At 39.8% G+C, this 19,129-nt stretch overlaps 1 protein-coding gene across 1 annotated transcript in view; it reads left to right on the forward strand.

Moving 5' to 3' along the window:
- The window catches only part of prkcaa (protein kinase C, alpha, a), a 136,651-nt gene that overhangs the window by 67,433 nt on the left and 50,089 nt on the right, over positions 1–19,129 (forward strand). Inside the window, exons 4-5 of the mRNA XM_080030056.1 lie at positions 8,512–8,623; positions 10,068–10,196. Of these exons, the coding sequence (XP_079886182.1) occupies positions 8,512–8,623; positions 10,068–10,196 (241 nt within the window). The remainder of the gene's footprint in view (positions 1–8,511; positions 8,624–10,067; positions 10,197–19,129) is intronic.

The raw sequence follows: 19,129 nt of genomic DNA on the forward strand, positions 1-19,129 counted from the left end.
AAATGTCACCTCGCAGTAAGGGATGGTGGGTAGAAGAGGATTGCAAGAGATGTGAGATGAGGGAGTGAAAACAAGAGGGAAATAAATAATTCAGGGGGAGGGGAGTTAAGGTGGTTGTAACGCTGGAGGTTATGGAAATTGTTCACCTTCAAGCGTTACTCTAACACTGTCTGTCTTCTTAGTCCTGAAGGGAACGGATGGGTCGAAGAGATAAGTGAATGAAGGATACGACAGAGACGAAGTGACGATCAGCGCGTCTCATTTCACACTCACTCTCTCTCTCTGGATGAAAATGTCACAACGGGTGGAACTCTTTTGACTCTGTGGGAGGCAGGCTGACTGTATTAGCCACCCAGCCTCTTTGATGATTGCTACATTGGGCCATTCAAAATTCTTCTATGCAATCAAAAAAAGAAAGAAAGAAAAATGAATAGAACTGTCAGTGTTGTTTTGATTCTGAATAGGGGCTATTTCACTGCCCGAAGCTGATTTTGAGGGAATTGCAATTGGTTGACTTTAGAGAGTAGAATTTTAAAAGTCTTTGTCTTGTTTTTTCACGATGGGAGGGACATTAGCATCGAGTACTTAGTTCGAGGACTTAGAAGAAGTCACAGTCTTTCATCCCTTTGGTGCAGTCACCTGTCCTTCAAAACATCATGTATTAAAGAGACCCAGCTTATAAAATATGGTAAGGGCTTTGGAAAAATCCTGATTCCCCACTGCCTGGAGAAAAAAAAAATTAATTGACCATCTTTGCGTAACTGGATATCTAATCACACATCTTTCTCATGGCAAGGAAATGCGCGACAATGACCTCAGACAGGGAAACTACTGCTGAAAAAAGCAGATAGGCAGGATGAAAGGAAAGTCAGATCATCACACAGGGTATTATTTTCTCATATCCTTAATCATTTCATGAAAAGATACTTAGAATCACCTGGTTTATTGGGTGCACTTTAACCTGTGGACTGCCATTTACTTTATACCATATATATACACAATACAATGTCTGTGTCCAGAGTGCCTACATCCAGCATGCACATGGCTACTTTGGAGTGACACTTTATTACAACGTTTCTACATCTTATTAACATAGCTTGAAATTCCACACATCTCTAGAATGCCTCCCACTAATCTACTCATAGCTACTCTACAAGTGTTCAGGAAGACAGGTCAGCAGGTGGTGTCGAACTTTCATTGATTTTTTTTTCCGACCCTTCAAACCAACACCCTCCAGTTGGTGCGTTGCTAACGACGACCAAATCCCTGCCCTTCTTTTCCTAGCTTTATCGCTCCTCTCCTCCTTTTTTTGCCAGACCTAACACTCTCCAGTCTACTGTCACTGTTCCTTTTACTCACACGCGTGTCAGAATACTCTGCACAGGTTGTGCGGGGAATCCCCTGCAGCCGACCTCCTCTGGTAACAACCACATGGGCAACCACTTAACCCTTATGTCATTAACCCGCTGCTGGTATTTGTTGGTCTTCCGCTCCATTGCCTCTTTGCAGCCTTCCTCCCATGCTACAGACAACTCCAATTATAATGATCTCACTCCCTTCTGTTGAACAAATAACCACTGGTGGCCTCAGGACGCTGGACAGGCCATGTTTAAAAAAAAGCTAGGCCTTTGATGTTGTTGAGTTGTGATGGTAAAATTGACCATGAATTCCCTGATTGCTCTCTGCTATCTAATCTTAATTCTGAGATTAGAAAGAGTTCTTGTTTAGGTTACTTTCATTTTATGAGGGGTGGTGGGAGTGATCAAGTGGAGGGAGAAGCAGATGTGAGTTGACCAATTGGACCAAGTGGGTTCATGTTCATTGCCTGAATTGCCCTGATCAGGTAGTTATCTCAGACAAAAGAATATGTCTTCCCGTCTGCATTAATCTCCATATAATCCTCTGTCTGGAATCAACAATGCAGCACACACCAGTTGTATATGCTGGAAACATAAAACAAAAAGTATGCAAATTCAGTAACACATTTTATTTATCTTCGCATGTTTGATGCGTTATTGACATTTCCCACCAATTACACCAGTTAACCATTTTAAATCAGTTGCACAGTACTTAAAGTAATTCATGTTCTGCATACGTGATAACTATGATCTTAAATCACTCGATAAATAACCAAATTCTTGTATTTGTGTAGTTAGCAGCTTAAATATTAATTGTAATGAAAATCTGGACATTGATTTTGTTCTTGTGATGTGTCTCACTCTCAAACTGTCCTGTCTGCTGCTCTACATGTATGTCTTTTTTACATCCATAAATACATACAAAGCAACCTCCCAATTGAGCCGGCAGTTGTCTATTCATGTTGAAAGAGGCTGACCAGATGCAATATAGAGAATGCATTAGCTTAGTCTGGCTTTTTCCCCCCTCTCAAGTAAAAGGCTGTTCAATACTATAGTCCTCATCACTTTCTCTGAATATTCATAATATTAAAATATAATGTCCCTCTGTGCTTTGAAACAAATGATGCTGCTGTAGTGTAATATAATCCCATAATAGTTTGCTGGACTTTTGACAATTAATCATAAACTCACTACTAGGGTATAAAGTAATAGTATTGGCAAACAAGGTGAAATCATGTGGTCCTTATTGATCTCGACGGCCCTAGCCTTAGACATCAACCCCACCCCCCCCCCCCCAACCTTCTGCTTGGATGCCGCTTGGCGTACTGTTTTGCTAATGAACCTGGATTGAAGAGCCTGGCTAATTAACCAACATGACTGTGCTGACCCCCTCTGCTTCTGTTTTCATCACTGTCTCCTGGTTACCTCCAGTCCTTTGATCAGCCTTCTGCCCTGTGTCTATTACGGATCTGTGGCTTCACTTGCAAATCGGCCTGAGATTACTACAGGGGAAAATAAAAGTAGGCATTCGTTATAAAGTAAATCTACTCTTGAGGATGTGGAAAAAATTAAACACATACCCTGATTTAAAAAATAAATACATATCGTAAATGAATAAATAACGAAACGGTTTGCAGTGTGTTTTTCCTACGTGTATTTATCATTGATTGCTTTGGCAAATGTGTCTTCCAGTCGCACATTTGTGTTGGTTCCTTTCTCTGTCAAAATTGTACTAAGAATTATAATGGGTATCTGCTGCTGTATAGTTTGAGAAATGTAACAAGTGGATATGCTTTCACTACGTTTACACAACAACGGTCTTGATAACTACGGGAACGTTTTTCCCTTAAGCTTTTAAAAACATCCGTGTTGAGAACGGTGTTTTGAGTACGCTCAGCACACACATGGATCGCTAACAGGGCTAATATCCCTGAGGTAAAATCCCTGAGCTCAGTGAAATCATTTTCATCTATTCTGCGATTATGCCGAGTCTCACTTTTTTTTGTGTGCTGAGAACCTCAATCCAGTTGTGTCTTATTCTCATCCTTTTTTCTAACAGCTGGACATTAATACAGATGCACTCATGCCAGCACAAACTATGCAGACACTGTCATTAATTGTTTTCTGTATTTTGCATCATGATGAACTGGTAATAAACAGTACACCAGCCACGAGAAAACACTATTCTACTTGATAGTGTTCTACTGTTTTCAGAACTGCTCTCTGTCAGTGCATGTGACATCTGGTCCATCATGTTGCCTCCTGTACCACCAGTAACTAGAGGGCAGCCTCCCTGCTGCATCATCCAATCAAAATGTTACACCCTCTGGCTTTGTTTTGCCTTCACGGCATATTGGTATTGAGCCTAGTGATTGAGTTGATCATGGCTTGTGGCGTAACACTCTGCTTCCCCTGCTGTTCTGGCAGGGCAGCGCCGCCCAGTCTGTCTTGTATTTTCCATTAAGACCCAATTAGGCAGTAATAGGGGATAGAAGCCTCAGGGGTAAAACTCATCCATCCCGCAGCTCGTGGAAAGGAAGTTAATGGACAACGTGGTGTGCTCAGTTATGTGAAGTCGGATACACTCATTTTCTGCACATTACAGCTTGCCCTAGTGAATCTTTAAATGGCACTTTGCAAATCAGTCAGAGACGACCGTTTACACCTGCCAGGCCGGATGCTTACATGAATTCATTGTTTGTGGTCGGTCGGCTAGAAGTGGTCAAGCATCAGAAAACGATTCAGTTACGAGTGTGATTTCATAATTTATCAAGGAACAATACCTACATTTATATACTGCATGTATATCAGGATTTTCTAACAGTCTCTAAAAATGTATTGTGAATTTATTATCCATGGGCTTTTACCCTTGCTGGCAGAACTGCTGCTCATTATCCACAGAGAATGAATCCGAACGACTTTTGTAGACACAGCACAAACAGGATCCGAGCCCAGACACACTCTCCCTCTTACTGAAATGCTTTCATTTAGCCAATTCAGGAGGGCAAGTGTTAATGTTCATGGTCTGCAGCAGGTTGGCTACTGCTTACCTTCTCACCTTGGTTGTCCTGCCCTTTTATCACTCTGTCTTGAGTGTATTTTCCACTAATTGGTATTATTTAAGCCATGTGTGACCCACCAAAAGCTGATGTGACAGTTGATTACAAATATGCAATCCATCTCCAGCTGCTTGTGGCTCTGTAGCCATCACTAGTAGATGGAGGGAACGAAGCAGAGTGGGGAAACAAAAGGTATACAGTAATCCTTCAGGATCATCTGTGTGTGGGTGGACATGAGTAAGTGCAGCTGGCACAGCTTTCTCTCTCTCTCTCTCACTCTCACTCTCTCTCTCTCTCTCTTCTTTCTGTTTACCTCCCTCTTTTCTCCCACTTTACTTTATCTGTCCTTAACTAACACGCTGATTGCTGGCCTGTGGAAATCCTGGTAGGGGCCTCTAATTGGACAATATTCCCTGCATGTGATTTTGTAATTTGCGTAATCTCTCCATGAAAAGCATCATTTGACTAAATGGCAGTTAAAATATTTTGGCCATTCTAGCTGCCATTATTCAATGAATACAAGTGAAAGTGTGATTTGGGCATTTACTCTGGACAGGGGTAAGAGGAGTTGATTTTTCTTTTTTTTAAGATCCTGCCCCCTTTTTTTACACCCCAATTTACTAAATTCATGTCAGTTTAGTTATAATACTGATTATTTTGGATACCAGGTCATTCTGCTGCAGATCGCCTGATAATCTGTGAGGTGTTACTTATGCACCAATCATGTGTTTACACTGTCATATGTGATGGAGGTGACTTTAATGTCAGTAAAGATGATGGACATCTCAGATAAACCGAATTAATTCAATCTACGACAGCGGGGCATAAACCGTATCAGTTTTTGATCAGGACCTAATTATCACGTAGTATACTGTAGGTGGATTGGTGGACAGCTGAAAGACAGACAAAGAAAGCATTTCTCTCTGTCCTATAAATGTGTGAAGCCTGAAGACTGACAGGCAGGGTAAAAGCAGATGGCGGGCCAGATCTGAGGAGCCTGAATGCACCTCTGTTGCATTAGTCCAAAGGCCGGTGTCAAACACAGCATTGATTATTGTGGAGCCTCACCGTGTGTTACTGTCAACCCACTGAGATATATGACATGCTGCTGCCCTTACTGATAACATTCATGTCTCCTGGGACAATGTCTTTCATTAATTTCTCTATTTGACACTGTATTTCCTGAGAAGCAGAAAAAAGAAGAGATATTCTTAACACAGCTGCATTTTTCGAATATGCCTCTCTTTCTCCCGGGAGAATGACGCTCTACTCTTTCCTGAGAATACAAATACAGTTATTTTACAGAAATGCAGGGGGAAAAAAAGAAACCTCACCAACCTGCCCAGATAATGTTCTCAATGCCAATCCACTTAAACAGATTCCGACTCAGAAAGAGATTTACAGTACAGCAGGATTTGAGAATGAGCAGGAAGGCACTTTGCCAGGGGCGCTTGGAAAAGTGGCAGTGCTCCAGATTTGGAGAGTGCTTCATAAGCCACAGGTTGAGTGCAAGTCGTGGGACAATGAACCTACACTTTTTTTAGCGCGTGTGCTTGCATTGGCATTTTAATCGATCGGTACAGCTACAGTACAGTATTTACTTAGTGTGTACTTTATGCATCATGCTGCATGTTTGTATTGGCTTATTTACTCATGTACTGCACTGTGTGCAAAAGAATTAAGCAGCGTGATAACTGGTTCTGCTCACATCAGAAAACGTTCATCTTTTCCCAATGGTATTTACTTAAGGTAGAGTTTGCGACCCAGTGCCATTTGTTTAGTTCGATACGGATAATGAAGTGAAAATGTATTAGATTTTGGCATTTTATAACATATGTATTGTTATACCATAATGCGTTGTTACACACTTTCCATCATCTGAGTTGAATATAATATCTCTGCGTTATCTTCCTCTATCTTTTTCTATTCTAACTGTGTATGAATATTGTTCTTTTTGCAACACATTCCCCTATTTGATTATCCAAATTACCCAAATTTATAATAGGTGCCGGCCCAGTGGCTGGTGATCAGTATCTGATAAAAGATGCGTGCAGCATTTACTTGAAAGGGTAGAAGGAAGCTGCCCATGTAAATACCGGGCCTGTGTTCAGGAATGAGAATGCAAATGAAGCACAATAGTTTTATTAATGTTTTTTTTTTTTTTTTTTTTTTACAATACAAGTCCAGTCAACGTAACAGTGTTTGGATACTGTGCATTATAACTCCAAGTTTTCAATTGTATCAATTTTGATAGTGGTTATGAATATATATAAGTGGTAAATACATATAGTGTAATAGATAAGGAATATCTATCAATGGATGATGGTTAAACATGCATTATTTGCTTCAATAAAACTCCATGCCCAGCCCCGCTATCATAGGAGGAATTTGTTGTGAAAAATCCAATTTTCCATCTTTTACCATTACATGATACTCTAAACCTTTATTAGTTATTTTATAGTGATATAAAAATGAGTTGATAGGATGTATTTTACATGGTTAAGGGATAATCCATCTCGTGTTTTAACTGGGATTTTGGTCCTGTAGTGTTAGTTACTATTTCTTTTGGATTTTTTGTTATTGGTATGGACGTCAGCCAGTCTCAAATTCTACCTCAATACACCCCACAGTTCTTAATTTCGGCTCAAAGCTGAAAGTCAATAACACCTATATTAACACACCTAAATATCTAACACAAAGGCCGGCCACTCATGTGACAAAAGTAAACTAGCACAGTTGACCTATAAAATTGCTACAATTTTGGGTATGACGTTGCTTCATTAAAGTTTTAAAGAGAGGGCCCAGTTTCATCAATGCATAGTAGTACCACCTGCAACATACAACTGGCAAATTAATCCCTTGCCTTGGTATTCGGACATCCTCTTGATAAGACACACAAATCCTGTTAGCAAAAACAAACCTCAAACTTGAAAATGCAAATAGTTTTGGATAACGTGGGAGAACATTACCATAAACTCACTGTGGAGAAGCTACAACACAAGGGATGTTGGTGTAGAATATGGCAAATCAAAAAGGTGAACTGGTCTTTGTATTTGCATCTAGGAAAATTGTCATGCAGCAGAAGGCAACAGTAAGTCTGTTATCTTTCAAAGTCATGATTCTGACTGTTGCACCCAACAGCTCCATTACTAAGCAGTCTTACACGGACTCATGTGCAGTGTTATATATAATGCATTAAACCATAATTCTTTGCCTGTGGATAGCTTTTCTCAAACACTTGTACAATTAACACAGTCTCCCTATATTGCAGTTTATGACAAGCAATGCCTTTTCTTTTTAGTTTGTATGGTAATAAATGTGTATATTAAAAGTGTTTATTACTCATCACTTAGTGTTTCAAAAAGGAAACTTGAACTGCAATAGTGAACTGAACTGTATTTCTTATTTTAGTGCTCTTGATTTCAGCCTTCATTCACTGATGTGGTCAGGAGAGATAGAAAGAGTGGTTTGATAAAAGGTTTTTACAGAATGATTGGCCACAACTTCAAGTGTTATAAGACAGGAAAAGAAGTGGTGATTGCGGCCAGGTTGGCAATCAGCAATGAATTGTCTCATGAGTGACATTCACAGTGGTCACCTGTACTCTGATGCAGAAGGTTGATTTCATCGTTCGGTTTTCCTCCACTGGCTCAATTCAGGAGGGATATATTGGAAGGATACTCTTCTTTTCTGGCAAACACACATCAAACAAATGTTCCTTACAATAAAGTCACTACCTTTATAAAAAGATACTTATTTTCAAATATACTGTATTTTGTCAACAACTTCTCCTAGGACAAAGTCATAACATATAGCGGTGGTGTCTTCAGTAGGCCACAGATAGTGTTTGTGTTAATGTAGTGAAACACCTCAAACACCTACTTAACCTGGCATTGCAATTGGCTTTCCAACACTAAATCATTGCATTGTCATGAATACTTTTTTTAAATGTTTTATTCCTTACAGCGTCAAGTGTTTAAGTAGCAGAGAGCATGTGTTCTTCAAGCTTGAAATGACTGTCGGTTCTAGGTTTTTCAGACTTGTCATTATTTCAAGCTTTCTTATGGTTCTTTCTTCTCTTTGGCTTCCTCCAGGATCCCAGAACAAAGCACAAGTTTAAGATCCACACCTATACGAGCCCCACCTTCTGTGACCACTGTGGCTCTCTGCTGTACGGCCTCATCCACCAGGGCATGAAATGCGAATGTGAGTCTCTCTTGCAACTTCTCAATCAGTAATAAAGAGATTTTTTTTAAATGAACATTTTATTGTTTTTACATTAAAAAATATATGTATTTAAATATTTCTCATGTTGGTTATGTTTAAAAAAACAACAACTACAGTATGTCTCTGTACAATGCTTCATGAGTAGTATGACTTCTAGCAGTCTATTATGTAAATTATTTGTATCGAGTGCTGTAGGGTGTAGAGTTGGTGCTCAAACAGTAAAAGAGGAAAATGTATTCTTCATTGTTCTGTCATAAAAGTCAATGAGGCATAGGTACGGCATGCATTAGAAAATAATGGTTTGTTAATACAAGTGGCTCTTCACACAATATGTTTTGTTTTAGAATCACTTTATCCGCATTTGTCTCTGAATTCTACCAAATATCACAGGCTCTTGCTTTTCCCCTCCTCCTTGACTCTCACAAATTAAAATCCCACACTGTCTATTTTCAGTCTGCGGCTATGTTCTGTGCATCCTGAATAGGCCTGGGCTCAAAGCTTTACCCAGTCTTTTTTATTAATATCCCTCCCTTACTCCTCTTCCCTTTAATCATGCATTAGTGGATTACTGTGAATGCCTAAATGAGCTTCTAAATACTTTGTCCTCCATCTGCTCTAGACCACCAGGTATGCCTATATTAATTCCTCCAGGTAGTCCATAAATAGAGATGTGGAGCGGAAAATGTTTCTGGCAAATAATTTGCACCTCTATTCGCACCACAATAAGATTGCACTGTACTATTTTTAAGCACTGGTGAGAGCCACTGGCAAGTAATATAGAAGCCCCAAAAAATAAGGTAGCAGCCTAGACATTTTTCAAATAATTTTTCACCTACTAACCCGGTGGCATGATGATGTAATCACCAGTAAATCTTTCCAATCCATGATAGCGTGGCTCCCATGGATGACACACATGCAATGTATGCATGAAATCACTTTGCTGAATCTGGGTCATAACCTTGTTATCCCCTCCTTCACACAGCTTTCAGGAAAAAAACACTCCTTTAATATTGTGCCAAACATGTACGATGCATGAAATGAAATTGCTATATGCCCTTATATAAGTAAATCAAGCAGCCTACTGTATTTGGACATTAAGCCATAAGGGGCTCCACACATTGCTTTTATAATATGGTGTTTCATTGAACAGAAATATTTTATTAACATCATGGATCATTTTAATAACTACAAATCATATCTGTTATATTAAAATCTTAATGTTATATAAATCAATTTGCATTCGTCTACTCTGTATGCTTATCAGGAAACCGGCATCAGTATTTCAGTCAATTCTTGGAAAGCCCTGAGCCAATCTGTTTGTTTTGATTAGGATCAAATGCACACAGCTAATCCATATCTGTGCAAAGTGCTCTTGATGATGATTCCCTGTCTTTTCTCTCCTCTCTCTCCCTATCCCCTCCAGCCTGTGATATGAATGTCCATAATCAGTGTGTTATGAACGTGCCCAGCATGTGTGGAACCGATCACACTGAAAGGAGGGGGCGTCTTTACCTCAAGTGTGAGGTGAGCGGGGACAAGCTGCAGGTCACAGGTAAGCCACCTCTGTACACACTTCATTAAATGGGATTTAAAATGCAAGGTGTGATGTACGCGCTGCAGGTATAGGCAGGGATGTAGGTGGGAGCAGAGGCTGTACTGTTTTTTTTATTGTGAACCTCGATCAATTTCCACACTTTACCCTTTGTTGTGGCTAAACCCTGACCGTAAAGTATTGCACAATGCACATACATTCAACTTCTTCCTCCTGCTGCTCTTTTTTAACCTTACCTCACCATTAACTCTGCGCGCTTGTGATGCAGCTATCAGTATACTGCAAGGGTTATTCCCTTTTCGCTGCACAGATCGATAGAGCCTCTCCAGATAAACATTCTCTCGTGAGAAGCCAATTGAGACACACTTGAAAGGCAATCCCAATCCAAATATGCATTCCTGCAGTGGTGTGTGGTCTGCTGCGTGGGCTGTGTGTTTAATTTTTATTTATTTTTAATTAGTCACGAATTGCTGGCTTTTGGCTGGAGTTTTTGGTGTAACTGAATTGTCTCTGCAAAGCAAATAGGAAATGCTTGATATGTTCATTTATGTCTCATCAGAATGACACAAAGTCAGAATTGTAGCACTTTGCAATCAGCCTTACAATTATTCATTAGCAGGTGTTTCTATATGAGCATATCATATCACTGGCTATTCCAGACATTTTAATTACTGATGCCTCCGGTTTTAAAGAGACACATGGTCTTTGCCCTGGGTGCTTGAAAAGGATATAATGAGATACTATTAATAGCATTCACTTAATGTAAGTTACTGAATGGTGACGTCCATCAACTTTTCACATCATTTAGAACTCTTTTTGCAGCCATTTGATAACATGGTCTTCTTTAATATGTTCTATGTATTCTCCATACTACGTTTATTAATGACTTTTTCAGGCCTTGGGCATTTTTCAAAATAAAAAAGCGATGAGTACAACAAGATGTAGACTTCATCATATTTAGTTTACAAATCACAAATTTAAATTTTTTTACATGTTGACTTTGCAGACATTGTTATATATTAACAATATTTCTCTAAGAGCAAGTAATGGCTGTCTAGCTGCTGTTGTTAAGCTGAGATATTTTCATTCATATTCTGTCAATTGTATTCGTTGTGATGTGCTGAATCCCCGGCTAAAAATGAGCACAAAAATTAGCGGGTGTCCGTTTGATACTGCAAGTGTGGTGAGTGCAGAGTTGTTGGTTCTGAATGCGCAGTGAGCTGTACAGAGAGCTTTGGTCCTCCGGCATGGCTGCTCCTGAAGCTGCATCACTGAAAATAGCTCTGTTACAAATAGTGACTGGTTTCACTAGTTTACACATTTTTGTCTGTTTATGGGCATCATAGTTTAAACAGCCCCCTCTGGAGAAACACAGATAGATTTAAATTGAATAAAACAACATGGTTTATACAGATTCTTAGGTCTTGCAAATTGTGGAATATGCACACTGCACATTGGCCAAACTACCTGTATTGTTTTATGACATGAGGTTATTTGGGAAATAGGAGCCCATGTTTTTCTTGAACCTCGAGGCATGCTGTTACAGTTTTTTACGATTGCTAAACCACAGTGGGCACAACTGGAATGACAAGTGCAAAACTCTAACAACAGTATGCAGAGCAGCGGTTCATTCGGACCAAACTGCAGCTTGTTTTTCATTGCACACATTCAAAACTCTACACACCTATCTCATGGCTTAACCACAGCCTGCACAACAATGTGGATTTCCAGCACTTTTTTCAAATGCTAACACACTGCTGCCACAACTGTAAACCACACATTCAAAACAGAATGAATGCCTTTCAAACACTGCGGATTGCAATTTCAACTGAAACACTAAGATGTCTTGTTTTAGACTTGTTAGTGAACATATATACAGTATAAAGGGAAAGCTCAAAAATATATTTTTTTGAGGAAATGGACCAAGGAAGACAGGTTGTTGGAGGTAGAAGAGTGGCAGTGAGAGTGTGGATGTGTGGAGGAAGACCTAGAAGACATATAGATGTAATGTCTGATGAAATACAGTAAGGGCAACACTGATAGACCATGTTGTGAATCATGGTCTCGCATTGAGAGAGGCAGGGTTGAGAGTGCAACCCAATCTGCAAAAATCTAAAGTTGCATCTGTAATACGAATTTTCCAGCAAACAAACAGCTTAGAGTTGCCTTTCCTTACAGCAAATGACAACATTACAGGAATTGATTTTTGTATTACAATTATAGAATATTTACACAGATAAATACTACATTTGGAAATGTTTTCAATAAAATACAAAATGCAAACTTCTGATTTTCATTTCTTTTAGTTTTCCTAAAAAAAGTGGTATGTTATAAAATAAACAATTTCATGTGAAATAATTTCACCCTTTCATCAAAGAAAATATTATGTAATTTGTGTGAAATAACTCAAATTATTCAAACTGTAAAGATTAAAAGTTTGTAATTTGTGTATTGGGGTTTGATGCTAGTGTTTGTGCTCTGAGCAGGTTCTGAGTGACGGTGTGTGTTATCTCAATGAGGCTGGTCCATAGTGTTTGCTGCACTGAACCTGTTTTGCAGGTGAAGTGAACTGTTCAGCTCCAATGACTGTTGGTAGTGCAGACTGTAGTTAGAGTTTTGCACATTGAGCTACAGTTGTGCCCACTGTGGTTTAGCGATCGAAAAATACTGTAATCCCCTGGCTTTAATGATAATGCATTAACACATATACCAGAACAAAAGGGAACTCAAGGAGCTGACAGCAGGCGCACATAATCGTTAAATTAGCAGGCTATCAGGGGTCACTGCATCACAGGACCATGACATTAACTGACTTATTCACTTTACATGTTATTGCTAGAAGGAAGAGGCTAATTGTGGGCAGGGAAGTGATGCAACACACACACACGCACACAGATACATGCACACACATGCACACACACACACACACACACACACACACACACACACACACACACACACACACACACACACACACACACACACACACACACCTTTGGGCACATAAATAACTGGTTATTATTTGGGATGACTAATATGGTGAATAATGTTGCCAAATGTCAGGCTGTCACCTTTTGGCAAGTCTGCTTTCCTCAGCTTGTTCATTAACTGGGTGCACCACTAATACACTCATTCATTTTCCATAGAATGAGTTCTTCTTTTTTTGCTGTAAATAGTGAACATTATCCAGGTCTTAAAATAGTCTATAAACGGTTGGCTTCTCAAATGTTTTCAAGTGTTGAAATGGCTCCACAGTGACAATAGTTTAGACACAGTTGAGCTCACTTCAAAAAATCCTGAACTGGTCAAATAATGCAAAAATATTTATTCAAGATTGTTGGCTGAGATGTTTAATTTCATTTGGCTTTATCTTTTAACATGCATTCATCTCTCAGAGGCCACATACATTGCAGGAATGTTATTTAGCATTTGCATTTTTAAGAGAGACAAATGTTGAAATGAAATCTGTGTGGGACAGAAACATACAATAAGACACAACAAAACACTTGAATTCAGGCGACAGGATGAGGTGTATACTGAAGACTGCAAAATAAGCTCCTTTCTGCTCAGAACTTCCTGCTGAATAGACTGCCCATATTAACATTGACACCTATTGGCACAGTGCAAGGCTATAACTTCTTTAGAAACATTTCAGTCCAACGTTGTGTCATTTTGGCTGAAACAAGTGCTGCCACAGACTGCTGTCATGATAATGATTTGTATGCATAGTATGTGTTTGAGTGAAAACCTACTGACTTCCGGCCCCTGCTCTGGTATATCCAAACGTATCCTTATGTAGACAAAGCACACATGCTATCTATCATTTGCATGCTTTCTCTTGTTTTTCTGTGTGTGTGTGTGTGTGTGTGTGTGTGTGTGTGTGTGTGTGTGTGTGTGTGTGTGCGTGTGTGTGTGTGTGTGTGTGTGTGTGTGTGTGTGTGTGTGTGTGTGTGTGTGTGTGTGTGTGTGTGTGTGTGTGTGTGTGTGTGTGTGTGTGTGTGTGTGTGTGTGTGTGTGTGTGTGTGTGTGTGTGTGTGTGTGTGTGTGTGTGTGTGTGTGTGTGTGTGTGTGTGTGTGTGTGTGTGTGTGTGTGTGTGTGTGTGTGTGTAGAATTACTGTACCAGCCCACTCAGGCCAGATTGTATCATAGATTACATTAGCTGCTGTGGCTGCCCTGCAGTCAGCCTGCCAAACAGGCTGATTTTACAGGGTGAAGAGTTTAGATGGGAAGGGGAAACCAAACATCATTTTTAGAGTGTGATCCCTCTATTAGGATTGTGTGTGCACTGGCTATGTATTTGTGCAAACATTTTGGCTACACATAATGGGTAGACCTTGGGGCTAACCTCGCAATCAATGGAAAGCAATTAACTCCAAATTGTAGGCTTGTTGTTATAAACTACAATGTCCGGTTTTATATGTGTTGCATTCAGAACTAGAAATAGGAGTAACAAATATAGTTTAATGAGCAATGTTGGTTGGCATTGTAATTACTTTTTCAATATGAAACAAATAATGAGTCATTTATTAAGTCTTTCATGGACACACACTTTGTTTTGAAACACAGTTGGTTGAAGGTGTTGTTTACACAAATAGTTCACACACCTGTGTGAGAGAAATGAAAGAGTCAAGCTTCTAGTGAGGATTCCTTTCCTATTCCCGACATCAAATAAAAGAGTTTTAAATTATGTTTAGGTGTCACATTGACATTTGGTGTGGTCTCTGGAAAGTGGACAGCTTGTTTTTATTTTTTCAAGAATGTAATGGACTAGTGCTCATTTCCTTAAAAAAAAGAAATTGAAAAAGTATTCACCTCTGTCTTTGGCGAAGACGTTTCAATAGGAATTTTTCTGACAGTTTTGCGAAACAAGGTGTAACTCTGGTGTGCACAGAAGCTAGGCCATGCCAGTCTTCAATTCAAGCTAAGCTACAACTCATTTGCAACGTGTCAAAACAAATGAGTACACTTTGAATGTCGATGTCATATGGGGCCTTTTAGTTGAGATGGAAATGCTTGGTCGAGTGAGTGCAAAATGATGACACTTGAATCCCCCCAACCAATTCACAGTGCACTCTCACTCAACTCTGAAGAAAGAGTATTATGTGGTAATCACCAATGGCTAGAGATTAAATTCTTAACAGGAAGTAGCATGGCTGCAAAGGGAAGCAGCTGTCTTCAAAACCCATTAATGGAGTCACACATGCACTCCAAACAGACCAATGGAGACAGACAAACACTTGTTTTGTCTATGACAACTGTAATGGCAAAATGAAAAAATGAGCCATCCAGGAACACAAGAGTTTCCAGAGACTCGAGTTGTGTTTTCTTTATCAAGTTTGGTTGAAACAGTGTTGGGAGGCGAGGCAACGAAGGATACAAAACAAGTTCTGTTTCTGTGTTGATGGGCGGATGTAGCCCACTAACTTCGAACCTCCGCCTCTCATTCCTGCTAACACACAACTCCTTTCTGTCCAATGGTGCTGTAGGAGCCAACCTCCTGCTTGTTCCAGCAGCCCCATTGTTTACTGACCCGCTGCACATATCCACAGTACACTCGGAAGTGAGCATTTGTGTCATTTCTGACAAATTCTTTTGTTCATACATACTGACCATAACTACTTTGTGTGAATGTGTGTGCAGGCAGGCACCCCTTGCTACACTCATGTCTTTAGGGAACATGTGAGGGACGGTGGTATTAATCAAATTTTTCTTCAGTTCTTCAGGAACAGTTGGAACTGCAGTTCTGCAGAAAAATCCTCATTTAACAAGCCCTCTCCTCCCCCTCTCACTTACATGCTCTCTCTTTTTTTCTATTGCTCCTTTTAGATTGCTCCTTAGCCTTTTTCATTCATGCCTCAATGTCCAAAAGCGTTTTCTGCTATTTGTTACCCAAATGCTGCTGCAGGAGTCAATATGTTTTTAAATGTAGGTGCAATGTAGGTGTGTGTGGTTCAGATCGGTGTTCAGAGTAGATATACTGTTGATGTGGGTGAATCAGGGAAGCCATGTTTTACTTGCTTGTATTTTCTGGGGGTGGAGTTGCCCTTTAAAGTGAAAGACAAAATCCACCTTAAATACTGTCAACATCTTCTGGCTGATGCGGCTAGCAGCAATCCTTGCATTTATTTTAATTTTTTTAAAGATATAATTTTTTGGCATTTTTATGCTTTATTGACAGTGTAGAGACAGAGTTGAAATGGGGCAGAGAGGGGAGTGACATGCAGAGAACGAACGCGGGCTGGAATCGAACCCGGGTCCGCTGCTGGCCGAGGCCCATGGGGGGGACGCCCTACCCACTGAGCTAAGGGCGCCCCCTATCCTTGCAATTCTGACTCTGTTTTAATCTATCAATCTGGCCAAATTAAGAAAGTGCAACATCAGAGAGAGTGATATTAACAGTGCTACAGTGGAAGACAAATATACTGTATGTCTGCAGACGGAAGGAATGTATGAAAGATTTTATGCCAGAATGCACTGCAACCACAGCTTTCATCTTTGTGATCTACTCATAGGTCACATGCAAATGAAGGATATTTCTCTAAGCACATTTATTTGTTGAAAAAAAGATGTCTTCTGATGATCCCTTGGGTTGTTAAATATTAAAATGCATTCCTTGTAATGAAAGACATCATGAACTGAACAGAACAGAAAAAGTACACAATACTTTGTTTGTTACACAAGCGTTTTTTATAGTTACAATCACTGTGTGTAATATCCTGTGCAGCAACTCTGCAGATGCATATGTTTGTACCTTCAATCCTTTCATATTTTCTCAATCATCATATTCTTGCACCTCTCACCACTGTTTTAAGGCTATTATAGGGGTGCTTACTGCCCAGCCAAGTGTCACATTTGAATTCTTACAGGTAACATAAAATACAAGTTGAGAGAGAGAGAGAAACAGAGAGAGAGAGAGAGAGAGAGAGAGAGAGCGACAGGATATGACAGTTTGTTTATTTTTGTGGGTTTATTTTGTGTTATTTTTGTTGTCTTATTAACATTCATGCAATTGTATGAACTTTAGCCTACAGAGCCCACTAGGTTGCCCAAGTTTAGTTTCCCCTCCATATTTAGGGGCTCTTTTGGTCCAAAGGATAATGGAAGTCAGAAGAGGGTTGGATGGAGGTTCTGTCTGGAGTTTTTGATGCAGCCTGCGGGGTTGCCAAATGATAATCATGCCCAATCTCATATGAGTGCTTCTGACTTACTGCCACAGTTTCCACTCCCTTTTGCCACAGCCTTTTCTTACAGCGAATTTTATTCCTTTTCAGTGTGTGAGTCATTGTAAAGAAAAGCCACTAGGTTCTTGCAAAGAGCAAAAATTCACTCAAAATCTGATTTGAGATTGGAGCAGCTGACAGCACTTGTATCGATGCCGACACTTTTCCACTGCAGGGAATTAGGGGACACATTTACAGAGACCGGCAGTGTCTCTGTAAATGTTCTGTAGTAAACCCCTTGGCTTTCTCACTCTGTGCTTGTATTGCAATGCTGTATAATCCTTCAGTAGAACTATATTTTTGATATAGATTTTTGATTTCAAACATCAGTAAAAACAATTGGGTTAGTACCCCCATTATAGTTCATTATATATACACACACAAATATGCGTAAAAAGTGAAAACAAAACTATTTGCCTTCTCAGCTCATTAGTATGATAAACTCCCTCCCTCTAAATACTCCCTCTATGTGTCATATTACAGTGGTGGTATACTAGTTATATCTCTTCTTTTATGCCGTTTTTTCAGAGCAGTAATGAAGTGAGGTCGGATTTTCAAAGGAGCGAAAAGTTGTGTTGAGAAGGGTGGTGGTGGTGGTTGAAGTTTTCCAGACTGTTGACACAGGGAGGTGAAGAGCAAACATGGGTAGGGTCATCCAGTGTCAGCTGAAGACAAGGCCCTTGTCTGTTCGTGTGTGTATTTTCACAAATCAATTCAAACTCTCGTAAGAATGTAGGAATGAATGAAATTTAGTGGCTCATAGTATCAATGTAAAACCCTCAGAAAATTGCATCATTGGGATGTTGTTGTATCCCCACACAGATAAACCTGTGACTTGGTGTAGAGGCCTTGTGTCAGCAAAGTTGTCTTTTAGTTTATTGTAGAAAACTCTCCCCCCAAAAAACTCAGAAGATCAACTCAAAATTAACTCATCCTTTGCAATCCAGTTCATGGTTTGACATTTGATTTGCCATCATCATTAACCAGAAGCACTTGTTCCATAGAACTTATCAAACATCTCTGCCGTTAAAAGATCGAAAGAAAAGCTCTGTGACTTAACATAGCACATTGACAATGGCATCCTCCCAGTCTTTGCATATCCCACACAAACAGGCTAAATCCCTATTTCTGTGTCTCAGTGGAGCTCACAGTAGAGCTGAACTTTGTGAGGCTTTGTGATTTCGGCTGCCAAGACTCCCAGAAGTCATGTCATTGGTATTCCCTGTCTGTCGCCGTAGCCCTGCCTCGCCTCCCCCTTCTCAGCTTGTTGCACACATAACATATGCCTCTGCCTTTCATCGCTGCATCTTTCTTCCCTGGGTGTTTCCTTTTTCCTCTCTGCCTTTTGCTCTCACTTTTCGTTCAGTTCCCTTCAGTAAAAATGACAGATGTCTGCTTACTCTTTTTTTTTTCAAAAGGGAAAATGGAAATCGATTAATTTTTCCCAGACTCAGGCACCATTTTCAGCTCAACTAGTCTGTTTAATTATTAAAATACTTAGCTCCAAGAAGTTTCAGTCTGCCTCCTAAAGAGCCTTATAAATGGTGTTCAACGGTTCAACTTGTGCAACAGTACGAGCATGTGAAATCAACCCAAAGAAATCAGATATGCGAAACATTTGTCTGAGCTCTCAGCTTACACATGACTGTTTTTCTCAATCAAAGGCAATTAAACTTTAAAAAGTTTTCAGTCAATACAGACCTCACTAGGAG

Source organism: Ammodytes marinus, assembly GCF_949987685.1.
Source record: "Ammodytes marinus genome assembly, chromosome: 6".
Taxonomy (NCBI): Eukaryota; Metazoa; Chordata; class Actinopteri; order Uranoscopiformes; family Ammodytidae; genus Ammodytes; species Ammodytes marinus.